At 55.8% G+C, this 11,657-nt stretch overlaps 1 protein-coding gene across 7 annotated transcripts in view; it reads left to right on the top strand.

Moving 5' to 3' along the window:
* USP2 (ubiquitin specific peptidase 2) overlaps positions 1-11,657 on the top strand; it is a 25,190-nt gene that overhangs the window by 4,546 nt on the left and 8,987 nt on the right. For 4 of the 7 annotated variants that reach the window (XM_040483300.1, XM_040483302.1, XM_040483304.1 and 1 more), the window contains 2 exons: positions 3,273-4,090; positions 4,319-4,504. In XM_040483300.1, the coding sequence (XP_040339234.1) occupies positions 3,314-4,090; positions 4,319-4,504 (963 nt within the window). In that variant the 5' untranslated portion in view covers positions 3,273-3,313. Of the gene's footprint in view, positions 1-287; positions 417-1,177; positions 1,237-3,272; positions 4,091-4,318; positions 4,505-11,657 lie in introns of those variants that run through there. The other 3 variants (XM_040483303.1, XM_040483305.1, XM_040483306.1) reach the window with 3 other exon arrangements.

Below are 11,657 nucleotides of genomic sequence, written 5' to 3'. Positions count from 1 at the left end.
GAGGGGGAACTCTGACAGAGCAGGGAGGAGTGGAGGCGCCCCTGCGAAGACGGGAGTGGAGGAGGAGCTTGGCAGGTGGAGGGCCCCCGCTGTCCGAGGTGGCGGGCACCTGGGGAGGAGTTGCCTAGAGCCACATGCCTATACTTGCCAGCTCTGGGTAAACAGCAGAAGGAGACGGGCAGCGGGGGCCCCACGCCGGGCAGAGAGGGAGACGGGGGAATCCCAGCCAATCGGCTGGCCTCCCACTGCCCCATGAAAGGGCCATTCAGTCCAGCCCGTTCCTGTGGCAACAAGGAGACTCGAAGCCATGTGAGTGCCCGTCCTGTCCCTGTCTTGCGCAGCAAGGCTACAGCCAGGGCCCAGCCTGCTCTCCCACCCGTGGTGAATTCTGCAGTCTCCAGGGACAGCCGTGCCAGGTAATGCCAAGGGGCACCAACCCAAGCTGTCTGCTCACCTGGAAAGTGTTGACACTTTTCTCAAGAATGAAACTAGGGGTTAGGGAAGGGGGCAGGCATGCTCAAGGCCTCAGTCCCAAAAGGGAGCCTCTCCCCAGACAGGGGAACTATAAGCCAGATGTCAGCACTGAGAGTCAGCTTCCAGGGAGCTGTTAGTGATGGTATGACCCCCCAGGGCTGCCTTGGCAAGGGGGAGGTCTGTCACTTGCCTGCCAGATGGGAGCAGACAGGAGAGAGGGATTTAGGAGCCCTCCTGGGACTCTACGGGCCAGAAGGTGTGACTCCACCTCTAGCCCCATCCCTTCCCAAGGAATATTCGTGGGCCTTCCCAGGACTGGCTGTCTCTGTGCCCTGTACTTTGTTTGGCCCCAGCACTTCTGCGTCATTAGCAGGGCCAGGAGAGGTCACGAGTTTGGGGCACTGCCTGCAGAATGCCAATTCCCTGGGAGCCTTAGTGTGGAGGAGGGGGAGTGAGAGCCATGGGGTGGAGGCATGAGCTCATGCCCTTGGGGGTGGGGAGGAGGTTGTATCTGATTGGCCGCCTGCTGTCCCAGAGCCCAGTTCCTGAGACCTGGAGTCTCTTTGACTTTGAATTATTGATGGAGTTCTCCAAAGTGAAATAGAGCAGGACTAGTCCCACGCCCCTGCCCCCGGTGGCTCTGTCTGTGTCTCCCCCTGGCCTCCCTCAGCCTTCATGCTCTTCCTCTCTGCACCCCAGAGACTAAGCAGATGGAAGGAGACCTGTGGTTCCCCTCCGACCGGACACAAGGTCCTCCTCCAGGTACTTTCTCCTAGAAAAGAGCGGAATCCGTGCTAGAGGTGGAAGCACAGTGGGCAAGGGCATGCAAGCGAAGACAGGGGTCCCCCAGGCCAGGTGGGAGAAGCATACCCAGTAACTGCGGAGCAGGCCTTTCGGAGCCAGCCCAGACTGAAAACTGCTGCAGATCTCTGGCAGGGTCTACAAGTTCTGTTCTGGGATCCATACGGAGGTTGCCACCTGCTGATCTCCCACCCCTGCACCTATCCCACGCCTTGCATGGACTGAGTTTCTAGGGCTCTCTGCCAAGCCAACAGCATTTAGGGCTTGGCATCAGCTCCTCTCTGCCCAAATGGGCTGGGCTGCCAGCCTAGGGCAGGCTGTGGGCTGCCCGAGCCGGTGTCTGCTGAACGGCTAGATTCTGCCCGCTGCCTGCTCATCCGCACATCTCACTGAGGGATGCAGAGGAAGCCTGGCGCCCAGGGCTGAGGTCAGAGGCCAGCCAGGCCAGGAGACGGCCGGCCCTGACATTATTATAGGCCTACGAAGGAGGAGCCCAGGGCCTGGTAGGGGCCAGGGGAAGAAATAATAACCACTGTCATAGTCGAGGGCTTTCACGTGTTATTATCTCATTTATTCCTCACAACAACCCTGTGAGATAGGAAGCATAATGATGATGATTATACTCCCGGTACAGGTGAGGAGATTGGGGCTCGGACAAGTTAAATGAATAGTGCAAAATCACCCAGCTAGTCAGTCGCTGGGCAAGTCAAAACCAGCCCTGCACCACTACTCTGAGGTTCCTGAAGGGCTCTGCGCCAACCCCCCCCCCCCACCGCCGCCAACCCAGGAGCCCCACAAGAGCCCCTGAAGTCCTCAAGGAAAGGGGCCTGACCTTACTGGTTCCCCTCTCCAAAGCACCTTTGCCCCTCAGCTCCATTGTAGATAAAGCCTGTGCCCTTAGGGTGATGAAGGGACTCTGGTGGTCCCCAAGTGAGCCTAAACTTGATGGGGTGGGGGGGGGGGGCGGTGGTGAATCAAGGTACAGCAAGAAGAGCACTGGCCTAGAAACCCAAAAGGCCTGGATTCCTATCCTGGTTTTACAACCCCTCAATTCACAGAGTTCTGGGTGCCTTCGCCAGACCCACCCCAGCTGCAAAAAAACGGCACGCAGCCACTAGAGCACTGCCTGTAGTGAAGGATTTTAACCTCTAGGGGGCCCCCTGTGCACAAGTCATCACCCTTGAGGCGGCTGGGTTGGATGTTGGTAAAGGAACCCCTGGAGGCCACAGGACCTTAACTCCACCTAGAACAGAAGAGTTAGATCCGTGAAGAGGGCAGTTTCCACCACACGAGGATTCCCCACCACAGCAAGTGACCATGTCCAGGGAAGAACTGTGGGATTGGATCTGGAGACTGGGGTCAAGTCCCCTTTCTGCCACATGCTCACTCACCACTGCCTCCCTAGCCCCCATTACTTCCTCTCATGAGCCTCCTTCTCCCCACCAGGGATCTGACCAAGTGATCCTCGGGCCACTCCAGCTCAGATAATGTAGGATTCCAAAAAGATTCCTGCCCCTCCTTTAAGCAGGAAGGGAGGGAAGCAGTCTTAATTCTTAAAATGTCCCGTATTTTCAATCCAGGGGTTGAGGGCGGTAGCACCCCCCTGAAAGCAGAGGAGATCTGGGTTGGAATACTGTGAGCCAACTGGAGGCCTGTGAGGCAGGGCAGTCCCCACTCTCAAGTCTGGGTCATTGCCAGGGAGCACCCGGAGCGGCCAGGACGTGCTGAGATCGATGGCCCCGTACGGTTTATCAAAGCCAGCTGGCGTCCTGTGCTCTCCCTCAGGCGTGACTACATGGGGGCGTGCAAACCTGTACGCAAACCCGCACCCATGTGTGTGTACGCACACGCACAGGGGTATTTCTTAACAGCGGGCCAGCCTCTTGCGGACACGGACAGTGTGGTCTCTGGTTGTGGCCAGCTGGGGATGAAGAGCAGGTACGGGGCAGCCTGAAACCTGGCAGGGCCCTCTGACAACTGCTTTCCTTGTCTTTCAGCCCATGAGGCTCCCAGTCCCCACTGAGTGCCGCCCTGAAGGATGTCCCAGCTCTCCTCCACCCTGAAGCGCTACACAGAATCGGCCCGCTACACAGATGCCCCTTATGCCAAATCAGGCTATGGCACCTACACTCCCTCTTCCTATGGGGCCAACCTGGCTGCCTCCTTCCTGGAGAAGGAGAAGCTCGCCTTTAAGCCAGGCCCCCCAACCAGCTTCCTCACCCGTCCCCGTACCTACGGCCCCTCTTCCATCCTGGACTATGACAGGGGCCGCCCCCTGCTGAGACCCGACATCATCGGGGGTGGTAAGCGGGCAGAGAGCCAGACTCGAGGCACTGAGCGGCCTTCAGGGAGCGGACTCAGCGGGGGCAGTGGATTCCCTTATGGAGTGACCAACAACTCCCTCAGCTACCTGCCCGGGACTGCCCGGGACCAGGGTATAACCTTGACCCAGAAGAAGTCCAGCAGTCAATCAGACCTGGCCCGGGATTTCTCCAGCCTCCGGACCTCAGATAGCTATCGGATAGACCCTGGGAACCTGGGCCGCAGCCCCATGCTGGCCCGCACGCGCAAGGAGCTGTGCGCCCTGCAGGGGCTCTATCAGGCAGCCAGCCACTCGGAGTACCTGACAGACTACCTGGAGAACTATGGTCGAAAGGGCAGCGCCCCTCAGGTGCCCACCCAGGCCCCTTCCTCTCGAGTCCCTGAAGTCCTCAGCCCCACCTACCGACCCACTGGCCGTTACACTCTGTGGGAGAAGAGTAAGGGCCAGGCTCCTGGGTCCAGCCGCTCCAGCTCCCCAGGGCGAGACACCATGGTGAGTTTGCCCCGTGGGGACCCGTCGGTGGGCTGGGGAGGGAGCGAATGATGTAGAAGAGCCAGATTAAGGGAAGGACTCCCCATCTGACTGATGATTGAAGGCAGAGGTTTTCTTCCTAAACCTCATGACAGCTACTCCTGCAGCCCAAGCCAGAGACGTCATCTCGGCAGGTCTGGTACCCTTGTAGCTCGGTGCCTTGCTCAGGGACTTTCCCACTCTCCCTAGGACACCCATTGCAGGACGCATGCACTCAACGACGATCCAGCAGTACTCTCGGAAATGGTCAGCTACCCCCACATACACTGCAATTCTCACCCGCCACCTCACCACCCAACATGCCAGTGTCCCCTGCAGGCCCTGCACCATCCTGGACTGAGTGCTGAGGCCCCCAAACCGCCAGTGTTCCTTGTGGTAAGAGAGGCCTCCCTGATCTGGTTGCATCTCTCCTCTTGCTCAGCCTGGGGACGTGGCTTAACGTTGGCATAAGACATCAGGGGGAGCACGGCTCCCCTCTGATTGACACTGGTCCTGACTCAGGACCAGGGTGTCTGGACGGCAGTGCTCATCCTGTATCTTGGGAGAAAACGGTGGAGAAATTTTTGTCTAGGGCGTGAGACAATCCCATACGTCTATATTCCTGTCCTGCCTAGGCTAGAATGAGGGAAGAGGGCTGGCTTGCATCTAATCCCTGAACACACCTCTCTGGGTCACCTCTCTGCCTTTTCTTTAGTTATTAGCTTACCCGTAAAGTGGCCAGCTCTCAGAGGATGAGAAAGAAATCCCACCTCCAGATCTCTCCCCATGTGCCTAGCACCGCACAGAGCTCAGCTAACCTGCTGGATGTGTGGATGGGTGTTTGGGTGGATGGGTGTTTGGGTGGTTGGGTGGGTGGGTGGGTGGGTAGGTGGATGGATGGATGGATGAACGGACGGACGGACAGATAGACAGATGGACAAGTAAATGGTCAGGAGAGCTGGGTACTGGGTTTCCTTCATCACCTTACGTACCAGTCCCCTACTTCTAGGACAGGTGCCTTTTGGAAATAATAGCTGTGCCACAGCAAGAAATAAATGCTGCTTAGTGGGCTTGTCCAGACAAATGGAGCAGGGGTGCAAAATAGGGGCAGAACTTTGGATCATAGACCATTAAGCCTGTCATAACTAAAGGTCTTGAGAGGACAACTTTGATGAGACAGTCTTGGCCCTTATGGGCTGTCTGTGAAGTGCCATGGGAGACACAAAAGTTGGTGCCTCCCGGCACATTCAGAACCTGACAAGGCAGGAGTGGCTATGTTGGAGGGCTAGTGTGAAAGAGAAGTGAGGGGCAACAGCACTGGCCTGGGAGAAATACGAGCTCTCCGAGGGATGTGTGGCTGGACTGGAGCATGACTCCTTGGGCATGTCTGGGGTGGCTCATCTCAGGGGCAATCAGAAAGCAGCTCTCGATGGAGGGGCTTGGGCCCTAAAGGCCTCTGAGAGGTTCCTCCCTTTGCTCAGAAGAGAAGGGTTCTCTATGGTATGCAGTGCTCTTCCAAGTAAGGTCTGCAGACCGCCTGCACCAGAATCACCTGCAGGGCTTAATAATTCAGGGTCCTGGGCCCCACCCAGAGCCCCTGAATCAAACTCCCTAGGGATATGCCTGGGACTCTCCCCTTTTTACAAGCACTCCGGGTAATCTGTCAGCAGCCTGAGGTCTGCAAACCTCCTCTCCACAGACTACACTGCAGACCCCCCTCAGCCAGGTCTCCTCTACTGGGCGTCAAACTCTGTTGGGACTCTGCCTCCTTCCTACACCGGCACACCTCAAACCCCCCAGGAGTCTGCTGCCCTCCACCTCTCCCACAGGGGACACCTCAGCCCCTCCTCCACCTCCAGGGCCAGATGAAGGGAGTTTTGAGACTGCCCCGGGGCAAACTCAGCCCCCCTAACATCCCTCACTTCCCATCCAGAAACAATTCCCAGCACACTTAAGTAGCCAGTAACAGCCTACGATTGAGCTAGTGTCTCACCCTCAGCTCACACTCAAGAAGACACTACCAACGGGAAAGGCTCCTAATGGGTCGGTCATTGGTGTAAGTTCCGATTTAGCCTCACACCCCCTCCTCACCACTCTCAGCCTCATTTCCTGTTGCTGACTCCATCTCCTGAGGTGCGAACAGCCCTGCTCAGGGGGCCTGGACCACTTCTTTCTAAAATCGGGTGCAGTGTCTTTTCAGATCTCCAGTTGGGGATCTCGACTTCTCATTCATTCATTTATGGTGCTCAGCTTACTGACAGTGCGACCTTAGAGAAGTTCCTTAATGTCTGAACCTGAACCTCTATGAAACGAGTGTTCGTCGTTCCCACCTCATAGATCATTGTGAGAAATCAAAGGTTGCATGGCACCGAGTAGGCACACAATAAATGTTAGTCCTCCTTGTACCCTTCTAGGTGCTTTGGGAGGCAAGACAGATGCAAGCCATGGTCCCTGCCCTCAGCGCATTCACAACTTGGGGAAATAAGTTCTTAGAACAGCTGTGATAGGAGGTAGCCCCAGGTGTTGTTAGGTGTCATAGGTGGTGGGAAAGGGAGGGGTCGTCTGAGGCTGGAAAGAACAGTTTGCTTCTTTAACCTTAGACACCTCTCATCTGAGCTGTTTCCTCATCCATAAAAGGGATTGGTCATGCCTGCCCTGCCCACCTCACGGGGCGGGCGTGAGGCTCAGAGCAAACAGTGGATGCGAAGGAATCTGAAACCTATAAAATGCTATGGAAGAGCATGATAGGACAGGGGCACTTGACAGCTGAGTAGAATGGGGTGGGAGGGAACCACCCTTGGGAGGAACAAAGGTGAGGAAGTGGCAGGGCCCAGTGTGATGGGACTCCTCTGGGGTCCCCTGGGGCAGGCCTGACCCCAAGGGGCTCTCAGGGTAGCTGACTTGAACTAGCTGACATTCATAAAGGGAGGTCAAAAGCAGGCCCCCCACCAGGGTGTAGAAGAGTTCTAACCAGACTCATTTCCCTCATTAATAGTAACAGCCAACATGAACTTAGAATTTCACAGACTCAGCTGAGCACAAGTAAGGGACTGGTGGAAGGGATACATGAATCCTGAACGCCCCCCCCCCCACCACCGTGCTTGCATAAGCACCAACAAAACACCAGTCCGCCAGGGTGCACCTCAGCCTAGGATAACAAGGGCTGCCCCAGGCTCCACCTTCTGTTTAAAATGCAGACAGATTGGAGGGGAGGGACATGATAGCTCAAAACTGGCAAAAAGAAAAAAAAAAAAAAAGCTCTCACTACCACCCCCACCCATTGCCTGTGGGGACTCCAAGCCAGGCCAGGTGGGTTGGCCCTGCGGAAAGCCAGGAGCCCAAGCACCCAACCAGTTATAGCCCCCTCCGCCCCACCTCTCCTGTTCCCTGGGCCTATGGAAGGACAAGCTGTTCCCACTGAGCCCTGCCAGGGCTGCGCTTTAACCCCTACAATCCATCCTAATCCTCCCCCGCCCCACCCCTCCAACTGCTCCCTGGCATTCTGCCTGCCAGCCTCAGCCCTGCCTTCACCCCGCCCTGCCCAGGCCACCCTCTCCTCTAAGAAAACTACGGTTGGCCCAGGGCCCTCCAGAGCGCAGTCATCGTGCCAAGTACCTGCCGCTCAGATACAGAGCCAGGGAGTGAGGCTCAGAGCCTGCCCCACCTATTCTCCCCATGCAGCCTCTTCCAGACCCTTGCCCTCTGCTCTGAAACCTGTTGCTAGGAGCAAAAGGTCCAGGAACCTAGACTACCTGGGTCCTCTTTGTCACCGGGGCTGCTGACTCATCTCCCAAAGACTTGGGTTCCCAGCTGTTCAATGACAGAGAGATTATATAAGCAGAGGTCATGTGATTTTTCTCTTGGGTGGGACTTTGAACTTGACTGCTGCCATGCAGTGAGCAGGGGTTACTCCAAAGAGAACAAGTTGAAGACAGCAGGGACTGCCCTAGAAGTCCTGGATGAGAAGCGGAAAAGTGTGACCTTCCTCTCTCCTCCCCTGCCTTCTCCCTCTGTTTACTCAGCCACGCTGAACTGCATCCCCACTGTCTCGTTTGTCCAGCTTAGCAGCCCAAGACCCTGGAGCTGCCCTCACCCACTCAGCCACCCTGAGGAAGCTGAACTTCCTAAGGGCTTGAATCTGTGTTGACAGCATGGGAAGGTCACTCAGAGGAGACCTTAAGCAGGAGGATCCCTTGGCCAGGACCAGTGCTAAGTGCTGAGAAAGAAAAGAGAGTCAGTTTGGGGTTTGCGTTTAGAGTCAGCAAGGTACTGACCATCTCCATCCCTGGAACACTGGCTACAGACTGTCAGCTGGCTGGTGGCCCCAGTGCTGCCTTACCCAGGTTCAATTTCTCAATCAGGGCCCAGCATCATCCTCCCCGCCTCCTCCTCCACCCCCACTCCAGGACGCCTTCATGAGTTCATGTGGTGCTGGGGTGGGGCTCAGCAATGTAGAAGTTAATCCAAGCCTGGCAAAATGTTCCGTGCCCATGGGGGAGCCGCTCCATTGACCATCAGCTACAGAAATGAACATCATGTTCAGGGCCCAGAGCTGCACACGTGGCCCCCTGCACCCTGTCACCTCAATGGATATGTAAAACTGGCACCCACACAGAAATCTAAGCAAGAGAGGGAAATGTGTGGGCCTCTGGAATCCAGCTGGTTCAGGCCAGATTGCCCAGGGGCTCAAAGGAGTACAGAGCTTTTGGCCTCCTGGGGTCTGAGTGATTCAGGCAAGCAGTGCGCCCTCCTTCCCCAGGGGCATTTGTGGGCTGAAAGTCCAACCTCCATGAAGGACTCTGAGCCCCTACCGGTTCAATCAGTAAGGCCACCAGTCTCTCCATTTGTGACAGTAATAAAAGGTGCTTGCTTTGCGGGGAGCAGGCCTGCTTCAGTGTTTCCAAACCCTGAACCAAGCTGCCCCTAAGATCTGAGGAAGCAGGATACTCTCAGTCCTGCCCTCACAGAGGTAACCCTGACTCTAATTTATTTATACTCCATCCATGCCAAAAAAGATTTGAAGTGAAGAAAATTTCTTAACCTACAGGGAAGACAGGCCAAGCACAGGCTTCTGAGAAATGGCAGTGTCGAGCTGCCGGAATGAGCCCCGTTCAGGAGGCAGAGAGTAATGCAGCCAGAGCCAGATTCAGATCCCAGATTGCCCATCCCACTTCAAGAAATGGCACTGAGGAGAAAGCATGTCATGGGGGGGTTGGCCAGTTGAGAAATGAGCCACATGTGGTTCTTTGCTGGTTGTGTCCTGCAGCAGTCAGACCTGCCTGACAAGACCGGACCCTGTGTGAATTCTTTCCCCTCACCCCAGGCTTCTCAAAGAGCTCCCATCCAGGTAGCTTTCCCCTTCTGGGCCCTTAACCTTCTACATCCCAGGAAAGAGGGAGAAAATGTGCTAACAGAATCCCGGGGTGGGGGGGGTGGGGGTAGTACACACATCACTGGACTAAGTCATGGGGCGAGAAGCCAAATGTTCCCGTGGGTAAGCACCTGTTAGACAGCACTTACCACAGCATGCTTATTCAACATGCAAATCCAGACTCACCCCGCCCTGTGAGGCTCAGTGGGACTTCCAGGATACCCAAGAATCCTGGCCCCCACTTTACAGATGAGATCAACACCATTTATTAAGCACCCACTAAGAGCACCCACAGTCCTGCCCCTGAGGGAGTTTCATTGTGATGGCACAATCAACACACACTCGAAGACCATTTACAGAAGCTTTGGAGACACTTATAAATCAAAGATAAACATATTAAGATAAATTAGTACTATGTAAACCAAACACCAATAGACAGAGGGTATGCAGTAATGGGGCGTTCTGAGCTGGGTGGAACTCTTTGGAGAGGGCTTGGTGGAAAACACAAGTTTTGAGCAGAATTTACAAGCAGGTAATTGGCAGAGAGCAGGAAGGACATTCCAGAGTCTCCTGGTAGTTGTTAAAAGCATGGGTTTTGCCGTAAGGCAGGCTGGGGTTCAAAGCCCCACACTGTCATTTATTAGCTTTGTGGTTCTGGCACGTCGTTTGACCTCTCAGGACTTAAGGCCCTTCATCCAGAAAACAGAGGTAATAGTTCCTACGGCGTTGTGTTAATTATGTAAGTTAACTAGGATAACATATATAAAGCACTTAGCCAGTGCCTGGCATTTAATAAGTACTTAATCCGTGGCAGTTTTGCTCTTGAAGTGAGAGAAGGCAAGTGCCGAAGCAGAGAACTAGGAGCAGGTTGGTGAGCAGCAGGGATCAGAGAAGAGGGAGGGTGGTGATGCTGGAAGGAGCCTGTGGACCGACAGCCTCGCAGAGCTAGCTCAGCTTCTGGACTGGAGGCAACAAGAGTCCGGCGCTCTAGGTGTTTGGGGGCAGAAGCGTGCTGTGACCAATGCAAGAATTGTTGCAGACTGTGTGGGACTTGCTGGAAAGAGTGCACCTAGAAAGAGGGAAGCATGGAGGAAAAGGCCATGGCAGTGTGTCCAGTGTTGGTCACCGAGTGAAGACAGTGGCTGTGGAGCTCACCACCCTTAACACTGGTGCCCTCACTCACCATCAGGTGAAATGCCCTGTGGCTCCTGCCTCATGCCCACTCCATACATGTGTCCCGGGCACATTCCCCATGTGGCTGTGGTCGTGTGTGCCGTGCGCGTGTACATGTGGGGATGAGCACGCCAAGAGGCACAGAAGGAGGCCACAGATGAGTAACAGCACACACTGCTGCTTCTCGGAGTATTTTTAAACGCTAAAAATACTGGCTAAAAATAGCCAGCAGGCTCCAAACAAGATACTTTCTCTAGGCAGATTCCGTGTGGGTCCCTGATAGGTGGGGAGGTGGGGGGTGGAGCATCGAAATAAAACGCAGAGGCCTCTGCTCTTCAAGCCTTGGCGCCCTTAGGGTCAGAGCAGTACACTCACCACCCCACCCACCTGGGCTGAGCACCTGCTTCCTCAACGTGGGGGTTCTTTATTCCCACCTCCCAAAACAAATCAAAATTTGAGATTTGGTGAGAGATGCAATTGGGTAACTGGACAGAAGAAGCCAGAAAATGTTCTTCCCTGGGGCCAAATGGGACAGTGACCTATTGCACTTTATAAAATAGGAGCAGTGCCTCTCTTGATAATGGGCCAGGTGGGACTGGGGCGGGGTTGGGGGGTAAAAAAGTTCAGCGCCGACGCGGCGGAAATCCATCCTCCTAACCGGGAGCCCTTCGACCCTCGCGGTTTGTATGGGTGTTGGGCTCCACAAAGGCCTGAGTACCCCCAGCCCCGAACGCCTTGCAAAAGTTTGTGCATAAGTGCATCCCCCCGCCCCCAGGAGAGAACGGCGCTTTCACGGGGTTCGCCAAAGGCTCCGCGGCCCCCAGAAGTCAGGAACCGTGAACCGCCTTGGGGGGGAAGCTCACCGGGCTGACACGGTCCTGTGGGGTCGTGTCCTCCAGAGCCCCGACCCCGAGGCCGGCGCGGGAGCCCGTTCAGCCCTTCCCCGGGACGGGGGTTCTGGGCGGCCCGTGGGGTCGGCGGGCTGGGGGCGGTCCGGGCGGGGGG

This window comes from Herpailurus yagouaroundi, unplaced genomic scaffold, assembly GCF_014898765.1.
Source record: "Herpailurus yagouaroundi ecotype Mexico unplaced genomic scaffold, PumYag 161, whole genome shotgun sequence".
Taxonomy (NCBI): domain Eukaryota; kingdom Metazoa; phylum Chordata; class Mammalia; order Carnivora; family Felidae; genus Herpailurus; species Herpailurus yagouaroundi.
Note: the sequence above shows the minus strand (reverse complement) of the source record. Positions and strands in the feature narration are given on the sequence as shown.